Genomic DNA, 21,175 nt, shown 5'->3' with positions numbered 1-21,175 from the left:
CAAGCTGCAATGCCGCCCTGCCATCGGGAGCGCGCCGCCGGCGGCGCGCTCCCGCGCTGGTTGGGACCCCCGTGATCGTCTCACGGGACGGCTGAATGGAGGAAATGCCGTGTAAAACAGCATTTCTCCATTCTGCCTAGCAACTAGTGACGCTGATCTCTGCTCCATGTGATTGGAGCAGAGATCAGTGTTCGCTAAATGAAAGCCCAACCCCCCCACAGTTAGTAACACACCCCTAGGAACACTTAACCCCTACACTGCCACCCACTGGTTAACCCCTTCACTGCCAGTGTCATTTACACAGGAATCACTGCATTTATATAGCAGTGATTACTGTATAAATGACAATGGTCCCAAAAATGTCCGATGGGTCCCCCACAATGTCGCAGTCACAATAAAAATCGCTGATCGCCGCCATTACTAGTAAAAAAATAAATAAAAAAATTAATAAAAATGCTATAAAACTATCCCTATTTTGTAAACGTTATAACTTTTGCGCAAACAATCAATAATCGCTTATTGCGTTTTTTTTTGTTTTTTTTGTTTTTTACCAAAAATATGTAAAATAATACGTATCGGCCTAAACTGAGGGAAAAAAATGTTTTTTTTATATATTTTTGGGGGATGTTTATTATAACAAAAAGTAAAAAATAATGCGTTTTTTTTTTTTTTTTTTTCAAATTTGTCGCTCTATTTTGGTTTATAGCGCAAAAAATAAAAACCGCAGGGGTGATCAAATACCACCAAAAGAAAGATCTATTTGTGGGGAAAAAAAGGACATCAATTTTGTTTGGGAGCCACGTTGCACGACCGCGCAATTGTCAGTTAAAGCGACGCAGTGCCGAATCGTAAAAAGTGGTCTGGTCTTTGACCAGCAAAATGGTCCGGTCTGTAAGTGGTTAGAGACACCAGAGCGCTGGGCACGTAAGGGTGTAAAAGGCATTTCAAGACAGAACTGTTATTTTGTGTGTAGATGAAACAAATGTACCTCTGCTTGTGCTTTGCACTATGTCTTCCAGACCTACCGTAAAGGTACCTAAGGTGTCACCCCCCCCAGGTGCTGAGAATCCCAGTTATGCCTCCATACTGTTTTACTCTTCAGGGAGATCACACATGGCAAGCCAGGGTGAGTCATTGGAAGCTAGCGGTGGTGCAACTGCTTCACACACTTCAGCCCCTGTAGAGGTGACTGAAGATGCATTTTCCTCTGCCTTACAAGGCTTAGAAGTTAGATTAGTGGCTTTAATCGCATCCTTCATCCAGTTAATAGGAAGCGTCTTAGACCCCCCCCCCTCCCCCACCTTAGACTCTTTACAGTCAGTGGAGGGTCCAAGAGAATTATGGGGACAGGATGGGGTATTGCCCTCAGATCGGGAGGAAAGACATGCAATTATTTCTCTGCGGAGGAAACAATACCTTACAGTTCCCAAGGATCCCTACTTCACAATCTGAAGTACAGAGGCTTGCAAAGATGGTTCGCTCTACTTGCATGCTACCCCTAACAGAGTTAGCTGAAGGGCCGGTCTCTTCCTTTGGTTCTTTGAAGCCTTTACAGCCTTTGCATGCGTTTCCTGTCCACGCTTTACTAAAAAAAGCTTATTTATACCGAATGGGATCATCCGGATAAGCATTTTTTCCCTTCCAAAGAGACTCAAAGCTCTATCCTATGGAAGAAAAATTCACTAAAACATGGAAAGTTCCAGCAGTTGATGCTGAGATTTCAATGTGAACCAATGTTTACCCAGTGGACAATGCGCTTATGCTTTAAGATCCAACAGATAAGAAGTTGGAAGGTCTGTTAAAATCCTTTTTTTTTTTTTCTTAGCAGGTACTGTTGCTCAGCCTGCAATTGCAGCTATAGGCATCTGTCAGTCCTTAAAGGACCAGTTCACAGATGCTCTCAGATGAGCTCCCTGCACAACAAGCACAGGAACTGGCCGAGCTACCTAAAGCATTATGCTTTGCTGTAGACGCTATGAAGGATTCAATTCACCAGGCATCACGCCTTGCGTTTTGTACTTGTACATATGCAAAGGACCCTTTGGTTAGAGGGTTGGTCAGCTGAGACGCCTTGTAAGAACCTTCTAACTAGTTTCTTCTTTAAGGGAGAACGATTATTTGACAATTGTTTGGATAAATACATTCAAACAATTTCCAGTGGAAATGGTACTTTTTTGCCAGTCAAAAGAAAATATAAGCGTCTTTCATTTAAACTGTTCGGCCTCTGCCATTAGACCAGGCATAAAGGAAGACCTGGGGCTACAAGTCTGCAAACCAGAATACAAGACCTCCTTATGAAGAGGCATCTCCCCTCACCAAGGTGGGGGAAAGATTTCTGATGTACTCAGAAGTCTGGCAAAGGGAGATTCAGGACAAATGGACTCTCTCCACAGTGTCTCTAGGATACAAGCTAGAGCTTTGAGAGTTTCCACCATCTTGTTTTCTGAGATCAAACGTTCCCAAGGATCCAGGGAAAAGGCAATCCCTGTTGCAAGCATTAGAACGATTATTGGCTCAAGGGGTGATCAGACAAATTCCCAAACAAGAGCAAGGTTTGAGGTTTTACTCTAACCTAATTACAGTGCCAAAGCCAAATGGGGATATCGGACCAAGTCTAGATCTATGTAATCTGAATCAGTTCCTGAAAATCCGCTCCATTTGCATGGAGTCAATCAAGTCAGTCGTTTCCATCCTGCAAGGAGACAAACTTCTAGCGTCCATCGACATCAGAGATGCATAGCTGCTTGTCCATATATTTCCTCTTCACCAGAGGTTTCTGCGGTTCTAAGTAGAACAGAAGCATTTTCAGTTAATAGCCTTGCCCTTCGGGCTTGCTACAGCATCTCGGGTATTCCCTAAGGTATTAGCCCCACCTCTAGTCGGGTTAAGGGCACAGGGCATAACTGTCTTGACTTACTTAGACGATCTATTGTTAATAGACCAGTCAGTGGCTTGCTTGAAGCAAGGTGTAGCCATCACAAGCAGTTACCTGGAAGGTTTGGGTTGGATTCTCAACCTAAAGAAATCCTCCTTAAAGCCACTAAGAAGGCTGGAGTATCTGGGCCTGATCATAGACACAGCCCAGAAAAGGGGAGTTCTTGCCTCCTGCAAGGATCACCTCCATACAGGAGCTGGAGAGGATGATCAGGTCGAAGAGAAGTCCTTCAATTCGCCTTTGCATGAGGTTGTTGGGGAAGATGGTAGCTTCATTCGAAGCAGTTCCCTAATGCTCAATTCCATTTGAGACTGAAAGCAGTATTCTGTCTGCTTGGAACAAAATGATTCAAGCTTGTCCCCACGAGTGTCCCAAAGCCTCAGTTGGTGGTTACTATCTTGGAACCTGCTGAAGGGAAAGTCCTTCAGATCATATATCTGGAAGGTAGTAACGACAGATGCAAGCCTTTCAGGCTGGGAAGTAGGAGCCTTGCCCATCGACATCCTAGAGATTCCGGCAATGTATCTTGCTCTAGAAACCTGGACCTCTAGGTTAAAGAATTGTCCTGCCAGGATCGAGTCTGACAATGCCACAGCTGTGGCATATATCAATCACACGGGGTCACCAAGAGTCTCTCAGCTCTGAGAGAGGTGAACCAGATTCTAACTTGGACAGAAGAAAATGTCCCATGCCTATCGGCAGTTTTCATAGAGAAATGGCAGATGGACTATCTAAGCCGCCGGCAGTTATTCCCAGGAGAATGGTCTCTTCACCCCAAGGTGTTTCAGGCTGTTTGCCAAAGATGGGGGACTCTGGACGTAGACCTTCTAGCATCCAGATTCAACACTAAGCTAGTCAACTTTGCATCCAGGACAGGGGACCCACTCGCATACAGAACAGATGAGTTGACTAACCCGTGGGATCAGGTTTTATTGATCTATGCTCTTTTCCCCGATTCAGTTGCTACCTCAAGTTCTTTGCAGGATCAAGCTGGAAAGAAAATTGGTAATACTGGTAGCACCAGCATGGCCCAGGAGGTCATGGTACACAGATCGTAAGGATGGCAGTGGAGGGTCCAGGGCTCTTCCCACTAAGGCCAGACCTGCTATCTCAGGGGCCGATATTCCATCCTACTTAACAAACGCTAAATTTAATGGCTTGGCTATTGAGACCCACATTCTGTATAAACGTGGGCTTTCCAAGTCAGTTATCTCTACTTTGATTAATGCTAGGAAGCCAGCTTCTAGAGCTATATATTATAGAGCCTGGAAAGCTTATGTTTCCTGGTGTGAGTCCAAGGGATGGTACCCTCGGAGATATATCATAGGTAGAATTCTTACCTTTCTACAATTAAGCGTAGAGATGAAGTTGGCCCTGAGTACTATTAAGGGCCAAGTCTAAGCCTTATCAATTTTTATTTCAAAGACTGCTTGCTATGCATTCTTTAGTCCAGGGTTTCATGCAAGGAGTGCTGCGGATTAATCCGTCAGTTAAATCACTCTTAAGCCCTTGGGACTTAAATTTAGTTTTGTCAGTGTTACAAAAACAGCCATTCGAACCGTTGCAGCATGTTCCCTTAGTCCATCTGACTATGAAGCTGATATTTTCGTTTGCTATATCCTCAGCAAGGAGGATTTCAGAATTGGCTGCTCTTTCTTGTAAGGAGTCCTATTTGATTATGCATAAGGATAGAGTGGTGTTACGCCCTCATCCAGGTTTTTGCCAAAAGTGGTTTCAGGCTTTGATCTGAATGAAGATATTGTTCTGCCAGGGTTTTTCCAAGACCTTGTTCCAGGGAAGAAAGGGGACTACATTGTCTTGATGTAGTGAGAGCAGTGAAAATGTATTTAAGATTTAATGATGTACTCCAAGAAAATAATTTTACAGGTAAGCTGTTTTAAAAATCCTATTTGTAGCTGCTGACTTAAAAAAACATTTGCGGTACTTCCGCTTTAACTGTATTAATAAACATAACTTACAATGGTTCTTTTGCTTGTGGGGCTCATAAGCCTGTTGATCATATGGTATACCTAAGAAGAGGTTCTGCTTTTAAATAATACTTCTATGATAAGGTGTGGGATTGGCCAAATTCTGTAGTCTTGATATGTCAACTTATTTTATTTTAGGAAACCATTGAAGGTGTAGAGGAGATGCTTGGAGGACTTGCTGGTGTAACGTCTGTGCACAGTCGGTTTTATGACCTGTCTAGCAAATATTACCAGACCATTGGAAATCATGCTTCCTATTACAAAGATGCTCTGAGATTTCTAGGCTGCACAGACCTCAAAGACCTACCAAGTAAGTTCCCACCTTTTGTGTTTCATGTATAATATTTTACCCTTACAAAAAATAAATGTACCTGATAGAAAACAAATGCGGAAATTTTCTGTTTGCTGGCAATGTATTTTCTATAAGGCCCCAATAACTCCTTTCCAGTATGGTAATCATTTGGTGTGTGTGTGTGTGTGTTAAAGTGGTTGTAAACCCTTACAAACCACTTTGACCTACAGGTAAGCCTAGATTAAGGCTTACTTGTAGGTCCAAGAAATATCTCGTAAACCTACACAGTTTAGGAGATATTTAGTAAAAGACAGTGACAGCTGTCTACAGCACATGCACCGTAGACAGCGGCGCGCACGATCACCGTTAGCAGCATGCCGCTGCTAACGGCGATATGCCGTTAGTGGCGGCTCCCATGCGCAGAAGTGACGTCATCGCTGCTCTGGAGCTGTGAGTGGCCGGAGCAGCAATACCCGAAAGATGGATGCTCCAGACTACAGGGGACAGCAGTGACATCGCTGGCTCCTGTGTCAGGTAATTGACCCATAATGGGCTACTATGCGATGCATAGTAGCCAATTATGCTTTACTTTTGCAGGGAGACAAAGAGGAAGTAAAACCATTAGGGTTTACTTCCTCTTTAACACAGTGCAAGTAGTGTTGCTGTTCAGCAATGCAGGTTTTTATTTTGAGTAGCACCCCCTTCACACTAAGGCAATGCAGTTCCAATGCATAAATGTTTCAGTAGACTACAAGGCATAGTAAAGCTTTACTGCCTGCTGTGGTGCACTGCATTGAGAAAAATGATGCATGCCCCTTTTTGGTGCATTACCCCAACTTGCAAAAAGAGAAAACCCACATTAACAGAGCTCACCAAGATGGCAGGTTCTAAATGTGCCCCAAGTTCAAGGGAAGCGTACAAATAGAATTTTACCTTGTTCTCGGCTAGTTTGGGACACTCTGTATTAGTATAATAAATAGGCTAATTACTGTCTAGCACTGACACCAGCACAACATGAATACTTGGCTAGCTGGACGTTATTTGGAGAGATTGTGTTTCCATTGGTCTAAGAAGAGAGATTTTGTTGTGTAGAAGTATCCCCCTACTTGTCCTCCCAGAACAAAATATCAATAGTTTGAGGTGCACACACAGCATACAATTAATTCAGGGCCACTGTATTTATAAGAATGGGAGGGAGAATGTCGTGGAAGCTTAGGTCTGCTCAGCCTTGCAGACTTTGTGGTATTAACCAGAACTTTTTCATTTCTGCATTGTAAATGAGGTCTCCTGCCCTGCCAAAGAGGGCTATGCCGTTGCTGTGTGTTTAGCAGTTTGCTTGTAACACAGCTTTAAAGTGGATGTAAACCCACTCTCATCAAATCTAAACTACTGCCATAGTGGTGATCTATAAGGATATACATACCTCCTGCATGTATCCTTATCTGTCAAATATCCCCCCTTTAGCTGTTTGAAACCCCAAAAAAGTCCAGATTCTGTAGCTGGGTCTGTTTGGCGCTCAGTGGGCAGAGTCATGTCAACAGACTCCCCGCCCACCTCTATACTCCCATTAGCCAGAGCGTGCAGGAGAGGCACAGCGCGTTCTGAGTAAAAGCAGAGAGCGCTCACGGCCCCCTGTCACTACTTCAGTGTCCAGTGATAATAGGGGGATGATCGGTGCGCTTGGAAATCCGTAAGCACCGATACACACACACACACCCCCCCCCTGCAAGGCTTTCCATTTTTGATTTCACTCCCTCCCGCGCCTTTCACCTGAAAAGCCATGGGGCTGGGAAGAGATCGGTTTTTACAGCTTTCCCATCGCACCGATCATCCCTCAGTGTCGTCCTCCGTGTGCCCAAAACATCACACTGTGTCTTCCTCCTCCGCCCCCCGTCCCTCTCCACCGTGTGTCCACAACACCCCCCCCCCCCCCCCCCTGCTGTGGCTTCCCTCTCCTCTCCTGTGCGCTGTGGTGGGGGGGGGTGTGCGGGGGATCTGTCAGGATGGAGAGTGGAGAAAGGGGCCAGTAAGTCCCTTCTTTTCTGAATGAGACACAGAGCATTCGTTACCAATCGCTCCTGTGTCCGGTGATAACTGAGCAGAGTAACCTGTGTGTATGAATGGAGAGGCTGATATGCCCCACTGACACCGACCACTGTCACCGACCACCCCCTTTCCCAAAAGCACTGTGAAAAAAATATATTTAAAAAATAAAACCCCACCCTCCCATCATTGTTAGAATAGTACTAAAATAAATTGTAAAAAAATGTAAATTGTAAAAAATTATAAAAATAAAAAAAATCCACTGGTCCCAAAAAACCTTTTGGGGGAAAAAAAATTAGCCTGACACTGTCCACTATCCTGACACCATCCTGCATGTACTATCCACCACTGTACACTCCACATCCCTGTGATTTGCAACGCATTGCTGTTCAGATCACATGCGATGCGATTTCAGCCATACAAACTGTGTGGATGAAATCGCACAGGAGCCTTTTTTTTGGTCCCCACCAGAATCGCATGGGTGTTCACACCTATGCGATCCGATTCATGTCCTAACTGTCAGTGCAATATGCAAGCTGAAATGGGGGTGTCGTAGGGCGGCTGCTTCCCACATTGCATCCGACTCGCATGGCAGTTCATACTGCCATATGCGAAACTGCTGGGGAGTGTCATACAATGTTAACGTCACCCCCATTTCTGCTCGCATATTGCACTGTGAACTGACAGGACATGAATCGGATCTCATAGGTGTGAACACCCATGCAATTCAGGTGCAGACCAAAAAAATTGTCCTCTGCAACTTTGGTCGGAATGCGGTGCGATATCATCCATACTATATATGTTGCACGAACATCGCATGTGATTTGCAGTGCGGTGGGAATCGCATGGGATCTTGCACAGCGCACTGGTGTGAACTGGCCCTAAGCTCATTCAGCCTTACTGGGTGTAATTATAAAAAGTGAGAAAGCCACCCCTCCCCCACATAACAAATCCTGGTGATGGAAAGGAATGTTGCAACTGTGATCAGGTGAACAGTCACACACTCACACACTCACACACTTACACTCTCTGCACTATAACAATCATCAGATCACTGGATGTTCTACTCTGCCCAGCTCTGACTACATACAGCTCCCCTAAATCACTTGTCTGTCTCTAATATTCTTTTCGCTGTTCACTGCAGCATACAGGAGGATCACATCCCATGGTGAGAAACAGCCAATCCTGGGAGAGCTGGAGGGGAGGGGGGTGTGAATTGTGAACTTTTTACACAGGATGTGCCTGTCTCCGGCTAGTGCATGAGATATGTAAAATAACCTGTCACTCACAGCAAGGGGGAGGTTTTGACAAAGTTTTCAAGACTTTGTCAAGATTTCTGTAATTGAACAATAAGACGATTGCTCAGAGCTGGATTAAATCTGTGTGGCAAGACTGGGCTCAAATGATAGGAAATCTTATTCTCTACATTATGACATCAAATTTTTTTTTTTTTTTCTGGGTTTACATCCACTTTAATATACTGTATATGTATTGAACTGCAGGTCAATTCATGTGCATTTTTTTATACTTCAGTTAGGTAACATTTACAGGTCTTGTCCCTTCCCCAGCATGGACTTTGAAAGGAGAAGCAGCACAATAATGAACCTTTCTCTCTGTCACTCTGCTCCCTCTATCAGCATGCTTCTAGACCTGCCTCTGAGTCAGATTTGCTTTATAGGGTATAGCAAATGGCCGATAAGAGGTCAGATTCATGTACTTATACTGCTTGCATTTAAGAATACATTCAACAATGTATTAGTGAATACGGAGCTACGTTAAATTGTGTCTTTTCTGCTTAGAGGTCAGCTTTAAGATTTGTTTGAAACTGAGTGCTACTACTGTAAAGGTGAGGATTTTCTCAGACTACAGGTTGATTTTGCAGCAGGATCACTTACGCCCCTGGCAAAAAAGTATGGAATCGCAACTCTTGGAAATTGATCATTCAATCGTTTTGTTTTTTATTTATTTTACACAAATCAGACAGGCCTCAAAACTATTTTAATTTAAGGCCCCTTTTATACATGCGGTCTGCTTTGTTTTTCATACATCCGTTGACAGATGAAAAACGGACATCAATGCATCTCTATGGAAAAATGGATGTAAATTGATGATCATCCATTTACATCAGCTTCCATCAACATCTATTTTTTGGAACGGAACAAAGCCCTATTTTTCTTCCATTAAAAACGCAGATTGGACAAACAGATGTTACGCCGGGGTCACGCTGGTACGATACGACGGTCGTACCACTTTGAATCCGACTTTGCCCTGCAACTTAAAGTCCGACATGCATCCGACTTCAATGAACAGGGATCCGACTTTGATCCCTGATAATACCAGGCATTGTGTCTGGTATGAATCTTTAGGGGGAACTCCACGCAAAATAAAAAAAACCCAGCATGGGGTCCCCCTCAAATGGCATACCATGCCCTTTGGTCTGGTATGTATTTGAAGGAGAACCACCACATCGAAAAATGCATAGGTGGTCCCCCCTAGATTAGTATATACCCTTATCCAAGCACACACCCTGGCAGGTCAGGAAAAGGGGTGGGGGACTGGCAAGCGTTTTGTCGTACCAGTGTGAGCCCGGCTTAAACAAACGGTCCGTTGTGTCCATGAAAAATGGCTCCGGCGCTTGAGCAGTTAAATACTCTAGCTGGAGAATGTTAAAAACAAATGGAAAAAAGGGGGTTTGTTAATTGAAAAAAAAAAAAAATGTGACTGAACTGATGGAATAAACGGTCTGCATGTGTGAAAGGGGCCTTGCATTCGAACCTTCTGGCTTTAACCACTTAACAACCACCCATAGCCGATTAACGGCTTCAGAGCGGTTGTTTAACTCTGAGAGGCCATTAATTAACGGCCTCCCAGAATTCTGCTCTTGCGCACCCCCTGGGGCGTGCACATGAGAGCATCCGTGACCCCCGGGTCCACTGGACCCGGCGCATCACGGATCACGGTAAACTGCCGCTCATCGCGGCCCTTTACCACGTGATCGCTCCGTCAAATGACGGAGTGATCACTTGTAAACCGGCGTCCTGTTATGATGCCGGTTCCTCCCTCCCCTCTCTGTACCGATCGGTGTCAGCAGCGCTGTGGGCTGCATCTGCAGTGCCCACATCGCTGCTCACTGAATTTAACCCCCCAATACCCTGCCATAAATTGCCATACCCAGCCATACTCGGAGATACCCTGCAATACCCAGCCATAGACGCGCAACCCCCCCCCCCACCGCCCTCCGGTGCTTCTACCAACTCGCCAATACGATCAAAGCCTGAATCTTTATTTTTTTTTTAAATGTACATTTTTATTTTAGGCTTCCCAGCCTAGAGGTGAGACCCCATATCTCACTGTAAAGAGGACCTGTCATCCCATATTCCTATTACAAGGGATGCTTACATTCCTTGTAATAGGAATAAAAGTGATCAAAAATGTATTTTTGGGGAAAAAAATGTCAAACTAAAATAAAGTAAAATGAACAATAAAAAAAAAAAAAAAATTTAAAGCGCCCCTGTCCCCATGTGCTCGCATGCAGAAGCGAACGCATACGTAAGTCCCGCCCACATATGAAAATTGTGTTCAAACCACACATGTGAGGTATCTCCGTGAACGTTAGAGCGAGAGCAATAATTCTAGCCCTAGACCTCCTCTGTAACTCAAAACATGTAACCAGTAAAACAATTTAAAGCGTCGCCTATGGGGATTTTTAAGTAGCAACGTTTGGCGCCATTCCACAGGCGTGTGCAATTTTGAAGAGTGACATGTTTGGTATCTATTTACTCAGCATAACTTCTTTTTTCACATTATGCAAAAATTGGGCTAACTTTACTGTTTTTTTTTGGTTGTTTTTTTTTTTTTTTTTTAGCACAAAACTTTTTTTCCCCAAAAAAAACGCGTTCGAAAAATTGCTGCGCAAATACCGTGCGAGATAAAAATTTGCAACGACCACCATTGTATTCTCTAGGGTCTTTGCTAAAAAAAAATATATAATGTTTTTTGTTTTGGGGTTCTATGTAATTTTCTAGCAAATAAATGATGATTTTTACATGTAGGAGAGAAATGGCAGAATTGTCCTGGGTGCTCCAGAACGCCTGATGGTGCTCCCTGCATGTTGGGCCTCTGTATGTGGCTACGCTGTGTAAAAGTCTCACACATGTGGTATTGCCGTACTCGAGAGTAATAGCAGAATGTGTTTTGGGGTGTAATTTGTGGTATGCATATGCTGTGTGTGAGAAATAAACTGATAATATGACAATTTTGTGAGAGGAAAAAAAGGGAAAAAAAATCTTGATTTTGCAAAGAATTGTGGGGAAAAATGACAACTTCAAAACTCATCATGCCTCTTACTAAATACCTTGGAATGTCTTCTTTCCAAAAAGGGGTCATTTGGGGGGTATTTGTACTTTTACGGCATGTTAGGGTCTCAAGAATTGAAATAGGCCGTCAGTACATCAGGTGTGATCAATTTTCAGATATTGGCACCATAGCTTGTGGACTCTAACTTTCACAAAGACCAAATAATATCCACCAATTTGTACTTATTTTTACCAAATATATGTAGTGGTATAAATTTTGGCAAAAATTTATGAAGAAAAATTACTAATCTGCTAAATTTTATAACAGAAATGAAGAAAAATTCATTTTTTTTACAGAAAAAATAAAAAAACGAGAGGTCATTAAATACCACCAAAAGAAAGCTCCATTTGTGTGAAAAAAGGACAAAAATTTCACATAGGTCCGGTGTTGCATGACTGAGTAATTGTCATTCAAAATGTGAGAGCACCAAAAGCTGAAAATTGGTCTGGTTATTAAGGGTGTTAAGAAACACTTAAAAAAAAAAAAAAAAATAGAAAAAGAAAACTGTACTCAGTTGCATCACTCAATTATGTGTAAAATATTATGCAATCACCATGTACTTTGCAGTTCTCAAACAAGCTTCTGCTTCAGATTACATCCTGGAAAATGTCATCATCACCAAACATCCTTTCAATTGATGGAATAGCAAAAGTGTCCAAAATCTCAATATAAGCATGTGCATTTAGTGAAGATTTAATGACTGTCATCTCCCCCGTACCTTTGCGTGACATGCAATCCCATATAATCAATGATTGTGGAAATTTGCATGTTTTCTTCAGGCTGTTGTCTTTGTACATTTTCATTGGAACGGCACCAAACAAAAGTTCCAGCATCATCACCCTGCCCAATGCAGATCTGTAATTCATCGCTGAATATCACTGTCGTCCAGTCCATGATTGCTTTTCTTTAGCCCACTGTAACCTTGGCTTTAAGTGTTTTTTAAAGCCAGAAGGTTGGAATGTTAAACGAAAATAGTTTTGAGGCATGTCTGTAATTCATATATATATGTTTTTTTTTTTTTTTGAGACAAACAATTGAACACTTTCCAAGAGTGGTGATTCCATAATTTTTGACAGGTGCTGCAGTTGCTACTTCATTGTCTGAGTCTGATGTAACTTGTTGCTGTATTTTGTTTGCAGTACCAGAACAGCAAGATAGAGCCTTTACACTTGGCCTAGCTGGATTACTTGGTGATTGGGTCTATAACTTTGGAGAACTGGTAAGTACCTTCTGATGTTATGTTAATTAGTACGTTTTAATGTAATAATGTGTGTAGTGCGTCCTAAACAGTTTCCTAGTAGCAGGACAGATGACTTTATTAACTGTTCCAATAAATTCACACATTAAGACACTTTGGTCTCTTGCTTCAGTTGATGCATCCAGTATTGGAGTCGCTGCGTACTTCTGATAGAAAGTGGCTGATAGACACACTCTATGCCTTCAACAGCGGTAATGTGGAGACATTCCGAGCCTTGAAAACAGCATGGGGACAGCAGGTGAGAATCGACATTGTAGAAAAAAAAAATCGTGTTTTTTTGCTTCACTATGTATGTCTTACCGTAATATTTTTTTTTTCCTGTTAGCCTGACCTTGCTGCCAATGAAACACTTTTGCTTAAGAAGATTCAGCTCCTATGTTTAATGGAGGTGAGATGTTTGTTAAATATTACTTTTGATGTGTTGTAGGAACAGTGTGTATGGTTTGGTTTGTGTTTTACAGTGGGGACGGAAAGTATTCAGACCCGCTTACATTTTTCACTCTTTGTTATAGAACAGCCATTTGCTAAATCATTTAAGTTAATTTTTTCCTCATTAATGTACACACAGCACCCCATATTGACAGAAAAACACAGAATTGTTGACATTTTTGCAGATTTATTAAAGAAAAACTGAAATATCACATGGTCCTAAGTATTCAGACCCTTTGCTGTGACAATCATATATTTAACTCGGGTGCTGTCCATTTCTTCTGATCATCATCCTTGAGATGGTTCTACACCTTCATTTGAGTCCAGCTGTGTTTGATTATACTGATTGGACTTGATTAGGAAAGCCACAAACCTGTCTATATAAGACCTTACAGCTCATAGTGCATGTCAGAGCAAATGAGAATCGTGAGGTCAAAGGAACTGTCTGAAGAGCTCAGAGACAGAATTGTGCTAAGGCACAGATCTGGCCAAGGTTACAAAAATACTTCTGCTGCACTTAAGGTTCCTAAGAGCACAGTGGCCTCCATAATGCTTTAAATGGAAGACGTTTGGGACGACCAGAACCCTTCCTAGAGCTACCGTCTGGCCAAACTGAGCAATTGAGGGGGAAGAGCCTTGGTGAGAGAGGTAAACAAGACCCCAAAGATCACTGTGGCTGAGCTCCAGAGATGCAGTCGGGATGTTGTAGAAAGTCAACCATCACTGCAGCCCTCCACCAGTCAGGGCTTTATGGCACAGTGGCCCGACGAAAGCCTCTCCTCAGTGCAAGACACATGAAAGCCGGCATGGAGTTTGCTTAAAAAAAAAAAAAAAAAACACCTGAAGCACTCCAAGATGGTGAGAATTAATATTCTCTGGTCTGATGAGACCAAGATAGAACGTTTTGGCCTTAATTCTATGTGTGGTATGTGTGGAGAAAACCAGGCACTGCTCATCACCTGTCCAATACAGTCACAGTGAAGCATGGTGTTGGCAGCATCATGCTGTGGGGTTGTTTTTCAGCTGCAGGGACAGGATGACTGGTTGCTATTGAGGGAAAGATGAATGCGGCAAGTACAAGGAGATCCTGGACAAAAACCTTCTCCAGGACCGCAGACTGGGCCGAAGGTTTACCTTCCAACAAGACAATGACCCTAAGCACACAGCTAAAATAACGAAGGAGTGGCTTCACAACAACTCTGTGACTGTTCTTGAATGGCACAGCCAGAGCCCTTACTTAAACCAAATTGAGCATCTCTGGAGAGACCTAAAAATTGCTGTCCACCAATGTTTACCATCCAACCTGACAGAGCTGGAGAGGATCTGCAAGGAGGAATGGCAGAGGATCCCCAAATGCAGGTGTGAAAAACTTGAAGCCACAGTGAGTTTATGAAGCTCTGCCTCATGATTGAGCTAGGGTGCAATAGCCCTGAAGGAATACACAACCTGCTGAACCTGTTAATATAACCATAGATTCATAAATCAGTCTGTCAAATGCAAAGCAGTGGTGGTCAATGATTGGAATAAGTGCCCTGATATACAAATGGGCTCAAAGGTCCTCTGATATCCAGCTAACTAGCACTGGTAACACAGGTAAGTAGATCAGCCATATGAATGAACAGTCCCCACTGCTGATGCCTGATATTAGCTGTCTAATCTAATCTAGTGTAGCTTTTTACGTCAAAGCTCCAGTGTGGTGATGCCAGGTGTACGCTCAGACCTCTGTTCCCCGATCCTCTGCACATTGATGAATATGTGAGCCACTCAGCCGTGTCCAGGCAAATACTGTACATCTCTTCTGCAGATAATGCCCTGCACTGAAGTGCACATAATAGGTGCTAATCAGCTGGTGCAGTCCAGTACAATTGGACACAGCTAGTCTCTCCAATTCAGATGGATAAACAAGTCAAGCTGCAGGCAAAAAGTCCAAACATGGGGTTAGAGTCCCTAAAGATCATAGTGGCTGAGCGTTTGAGAGGGGCTTGTCTCAGTGTCGGCATCTACATGTTTCTTTCCTGTATACCAGAACTTCATCAGGTTTGTGTTTATGTTGATGTTGCACTCTCTGGCATCTTTTGTTTCATCTCTAGATGACGTTTACACGACCTGCGAATCACCGCCAGCTAACCTTTGAAGAGATAGCAAAGAGTGCACAAGTCAACGTTAATGACGTGAGTTCAGACTGTTTTAATCTATGGTAGTCTATAATCTGCTGCTTTTATGGTAAAGTGATTTACACTAAAGAACATGTATAAATAAACACATTTGGAGATATACATGTACATGTGATTGGCTTCAAACGATGTCTGTGTGTAGTTTGTAAAATAATATATGTAAATGAAGGTGGCTATATTTGCTCTTCACACACTTCACTAGCTTCCTGCTCTGTTGTGCTGCACAGTGATTGTGCTTCACTGTTATCCCCTCAGTAAAAATGTGGGGTTCATCTCTGACCTGACTGGAAACTCTCAGTTAAAGGCCCTGTTCACACTTGCAAACGGGACTGTTAGCGATTTGGTAACGGGAGACCCAATGGGGGCTTCAAGCAATTTTCTGCAGGCAGAAGCCCCATTGAAAGCAACAGGATTCTGACACCTCCCTCTATTTGCAGCCATTCGCATGTAATCAGTCAAACGGCGCTTTAGCTGCGAATGATTGGCCCTGCACACAGTCTGCATCCAGGGCCAATCATTCAAAGGTAATTGATCTATGAGGAAATACATGCAAGCGAATAGTTGGGGAGCTGTAATCCTCTCATTGTTTTCAGTGGGACTCCCTCCTGCAACTAGTTGCCAGGAAGCCCCCTGGGTCTCCTGCATATAATCGCTCCATTCACAGGTCTAAACGGGTCCTTGCAGAGCTTGTATCAACAGGAAAAGATTATTATATTACTTGATATACAAATGACCGCTAGAGGGAGTATTTTCAAATCTGACATACCGTTATCAATATGGGGAACACAGCAGTCAAGTGAAAATAGCATAAAAAGTGTCTTTACAAAATCATTCTGTCTGGGTTTCATCCCTTTCCTACCTTACTACCTGTTTAAAAACTATAACTCCAGAAACAGAATACATATTGAAAGATTGAAGTGAAACAAAAGTCCTAATTCTGAAAACTAAATATTTCATGGGACCTTTCAAATTGTACTGAACTGAACACCATCCCTTTTTTTTGCTCCTTTTTAAAGGTAGAGCTGCTGGTTATGAAAGCACTGTCTGTTGGTTTGCTGCGGGGCAGCATCGATGAAGTAGACAAGCGAGTACACATCACATGGGTCCAGCCTCGGGTTCTTGATATCCAACAGGTAATGTGATAGTTTGTAAAAGTTCTACTTTCACAGTTTGCCAATGATCTACATTCACAATTAATTTTTTAGACTTCTTCTGGTAAATTACTTGTGGACTTTAGGAAAATGAAAAACTTGTATTTAAACTGTATTTGTGTACAAAGCCTGACTACTTTCACTGGCTGCTGTACGTACTAAATCTACATATTTACCATGAATATTTTCCTACAAATCTACATCTAACGCTGTTAAAATGCAGGTCAAAGGCTCTCAGGTTTTAAACCGTACCATCAGAGGTCGATTGCACACAATCAACTTCACCTAAAATGTTGGGGGATAGCTTAATGAATATGGTTATAGTTGGTAACGCTTGCAGCACTGGTAATTTGGTGGACTTGTTTTGCACAATTATTGTTCCCTTGTCAGCAGTAACAAGTCACTAATGACTAGTGTTTTTGTTAGGGGATGTGCATTCATCCCCTAAATCTTACTTATTCAGTTCTAATGACTTGTGTTTCCCTAAGCTTTTTTCCTGATATGCCCCGTTGTTTGTCTCCTAGATCAAGGGTATGAAAGACCGTCTAGAGTTTTGGTGCACAGATGTGAAGAGCATGGAGATGTTGGTAGAACACCAAGCACACGACATCCTGACTTAGAATCCTTCCTTCCAATTCAGGACCAGAGATTGCAACAGTCCTTTCTCTGCCACAGGAATCTGCTGTGTTGTCAGCACAATTTGAGAATTGGATTAGGACTCATTTGGAAGCAGTGCAGTCCAGTACTGATTATCTGAGGTGTCTGACAAGCTTCCTGACTTTATGTAGAGGATTCAGCCTCTGTTACGTTTTAGGGTTTGTGTCTGCATTGAGATGGCAAATAAATTTCTGTAAAACTCTTTACTGTTGTCATCACATAATATATCGGATCACATCATGCACTACAGTAACTTGCAAGATGAATATAAACGTATGCAGTTGTCATTTTATGCCACTAACATGTTTGTTCCTTTTTAACCACTTAAGCCCCAGACCATTTGGCTGCCTAAAGACCAGAGGACTTTTTACAATTTATCACTGCGCTGCTTTAACTGGTAATTGTGCGGTCATGCAATGCTGTACCCAAACTAAATTTGCGTCCCTTTGTTCACACAAATAGAGCTTTCTTTTGCTATGTTATTTGATTGCCTCTGTGATTTTTATTTTTTGCGATATAAAAACGGAAAAAGACCCAAAATTTTGAGAAAAATATTTTCTACTTTTTGTTTTAAGAAAAATCCAATAAACTCAATTTTAGTCATACATTTAGGCCAAAATGTATTAAGCCACATGTCTTTGGTAAAAAAAAAAAAAAATTGCATAAACCAATAAATATATGCTTATTGAAAAAGTTATATAGCATCTACAAACTAGGGTACATTTTCTGGAATTTACATAGCTTTTAGTTTGACCGCCTATCTAATTTCTGGAGGTGCTAAAATGCACCATCTTCCCCCCCCCCCCCCCCCAAAATATATTCTGCTGCTTCTCCTGAGTATGGTGATACCACATGTGTGTGTGACTTTTTGGGAGCCTAGCTACGTACGGGGCCCGAAATCCAATCACCGCTTTCAGGATTTCTAAAGGTGTAAATCTTTGATTTCACTCCTCACTACCTGTCACAGTTTTGAAGGCCATAAAATGCTAAGATAGCACAAAACCCCCTTCAAATAACCCCATTTTGGAAAGTAAACACCCCAAACAATTTTCTGAGGCATGGTGAGTATTTTTGCAGCTCTCATTTGTTTTTGAAAATGAAGAAAGAAAAAAATATTTTTTTACGTTTTAAAGACCTCTCAGCAAATATCTTGGTGTCCCCTTATAAAATGGGATCATTTGGGGGGTGGGGTTTGTGCCATCTGGTCATTCCATGGCCTCCAAAACCGTGATAGGCAGTGAGGAGTGAAATTAAAAATTTTACATCCTCAGCCTGAAAGCAGTGCTTGGTTTTCGGGGTCCTGTACGTGGCTAGGCTCCCAAAGTCTCACATGTGATATCACACTACTCAGGAGAAGCAACAGAATGTATTTTGGGGTGTAATTTCACATATGCCCATGGCATGTTTAAGCAATGTATCATTTAGTGACAACTTTGTGCAGAAAAAGTGTCTTTTTTTCCCCGCAACTTGTATCAAAATATTCCATGGACTCCACATGCCTCTCATCACATAGCTTGGGGCGTCTACTTTCCAAAATGGGGTAATTTGGGGGGGGGGGGGTTAAACTGTCTTGGCATTTTATGCACATTTAGAAGCTTATGTCACACATCAACCACTTGCAGACAAAGCAAGAAAATTACTTTTGAACCCCCAAACATTATATATTTTTTTAAAGCAAAGGCCCTACAGATTAAAATGGTGTGTTTCATGTATTTTTATTTTTTTTTCACACAGTATTTGCGTGGCGATTTTATTTTGTTTATTTTAATTTTTTTCAAATGCTTTTTTTTTTTTTTGTTGGAAAAAACACACTTTTTTAATGCACTAAAACACACTGTATTGGCCAAATGTACTACATGCTTTAAAATTGCGCACAGACATGTAGCCGAGACATACTACGTACATTTTTAAAAGCCTTTACAGGTTACCACTTTAGATTTACATAGGTCTACTGCTAAAATTGCTGCCCTCGATCTGACCTTCGAGGTGATACCTCATATGCATGGTTCAATTGCTGTTTACATATGATGCCAGACCAACGCTTGCGTTCGCCTTTGTGTGAGCACAGGGGGGGACGGTTGTTGTTTTTTTTTTTTTTTTTTTATTTAATAATTTTTATTGAATTTTCCACGACAAAAGTAACAAATATTCACTGCTCACAAAAGCCATCTCAATCAAGCCTGGCATAGAAAAGGAGCTATACACATCATTCAAGTTATTACACCCCTACCCTTTAACATACCAGTACATTGCTGGTTCTTGTTGGGCATATATTGTAATTTTTTTTTTTTTTTTTTTTTTTTCTTCATGCAGCCTGTGGGCTGAACAAAAAAAGATTGATCGGTGGGTATGTCCACCATTAGAATACCTCCCTTCATCCACCCACCTCTAATGATGGGCATACCTGCACCATTTTGTTTTTAAAGGTGGTGGTGAAATAACCTCCTACAGTGCTGGAGTCATGGCTTTATGCATCATGGGAGCAAACGCTGTTGCTGTCAAGATTAATTAAATCTGTGCTGCAGCTGAATGGCATACCTGAAAACAAAAATGGTTAACAATAAAACACAGTAAAGTATAAAAAAAAGACATACCTGAAAAGCAAACATGATAAAACATAATAACATTATAGAATACAGTAAAAAAGAGCAGAACGATAGAGAGAACAATAAAAAAAACTATTTTGTTATATATTTTTTACACTACTTTTTTTTTTTTTGTAACTAATGGTTGCAGGGCCCTGTGAAAGTGTGCCTAGTCTGTGCAGTGCTGTACCCTATGCTAATACACCACTAGTGTATGGTAGCTTTCAAAACATTCACCAATGCAAAGACCAGGAAGGACAATAATAGTGGGTGTCACGCCTATATGTGCGCTTGCTGCAGACACGATAGCTTCTTTGGGGGACTTGTTGGGTAAGGGGTACCCGGGAGGACATACGGAAAATGCCTCATATGCAGCTGGCTTACTGCATTTGGATCGGGAAGATGAGGTGGAGCACCGTCTGGAAACAGAAGGGCTCTGATGATCTCTTTCTGGAATATAAGGATGGATCCAGTCCGTCCTGAAGCTCTGTATAGCACATGAGCGTTCAGCAAAGTCAATTGAAATAAACACACTTTTTTTGTACCCGCGTCTGGCCTTACGGGCAACTAGGTACAGTGCCAACAACTGCTCGTTGAGGTCCACCCCTCCATATTTTGATTATATTAGTGGACACAGAGGGGTTTCTCCACAACACCAGTCGCCTTAGGAATTTGGACCATCGTGTCTACATGAAGGGAGGTAAGAACGAAAACATAATTTTCTCTTATATTCACCGACTGACACAGCTCCTCTCTGTAACTAAATGGGTTGTTTAGCCTTCCATTAGGAGAACTAGGCAAAATCGTTACACAATACACAGAAATTTCAGTTCCGCCCCAGGGGGCGGACCTTGTGCTAAGCAACCCTCCCCACTGCTCCCAGCAGACTCAGTTTTTATTTTGCCTAGTAAGGAGAATAACCTAAGAACCCTGCGGTCCATTCTTTTGATGCAGGTTTGATTTTTTTTGCGCTAGATGAATGATCCTGGGATCTTCTATCAACTGCCGGCTGGGTGACAGGCTGGTTAATGATATCCTTGTAGTCTCCCCAGTCCGGCCATCGAGTGTGTGCAGGCCGCAGCTGAGGCTCGGCAGGTCACGACATTCCTCCGCTCCAGAGGTGGTCGTGAGCTTCAATGCTCTGGGGTATACATATGACCGCGCTACTGCAGTCTGGATCACAGTATACCGGGCCAGCAGTTACCCTGTAACTGCGCTGGAGTAGGTCTGTGATGGAATGTCTCCCAGCTCTTCAGGACTGGTAAGTACGGCTCTCTCTGCTTCTGTGGGGCGAGCAGCTGGGCATT

At 42.4% G+C, this 21,175-nt stretch overlaps 1 protein-coding gene across 1 annotated transcript in view; it reads left to right on the top strand.

The window, feature by feature from the left end:
* PSMD13 (proteasome 26S subunit, non-ATPase 13) overlaps positions 1 to 17,487 on the top strand; it is a 42,690-nt gene extending 25,203 nt beyond the window's left edge. Inside the window, exons 7-13 of the mRNA XM_077460747.1 lie at positions 5,062 to 5,233; positions 12,754 to 12,833; positions 12,985 to 13,110; positions 13,198 to 13,260; positions 15,392 to 15,472; positions 16,492 to 16,608; positions 17,151 to 17,487. Of these exons, the coding sequence (XP_077316873.1) occupies positions 5,062 to 5,233; positions 12,754 to 12,833; positions 12,985 to 13,110; positions 13,198 to 13,260; positions 15,392 to 15,472; positions 16,492 to 16,608; positions 17,151 to 17,246 (735 nt within the window). The 3' untranslated portion in view covers positions 17,247 to 17,487. The remainder of the gene's footprint in view (positions 1 to 5,061; positions 5,234 to 12,753; positions 12,834 to 12,984; positions 13,111 to 13,197; positions 13,261 to 15,391; positions 15,473 to 16,491; positions 16,609 to 17,150) is intronic.
* The last annotated feature ends 3,688 nt before the right edge of the window (positions 17,488 to 21,175 follow it).

The sequence above is a fragment of the Lithobates pipiens genome, unplaced genomic scaffold (genome assembly GCF_037356315.1).
Source record: "Lithobates pipiens isolate NorthernLeopardFrog02 unplaced genomic scaffold, aLitPip1_a1.2 Scaffold_10, whole genome shotgun sequence".
NCBI classification, from domain to species: domain Eukaryota; kingdom Metazoa; phylum Chordata; class Amphibia; order Anura; family Ranidae; genus Lithobates; species Lithobates pipiens.
This window is presented reverse-complemented; position numbering and strand designations above follow the sequence as displayed.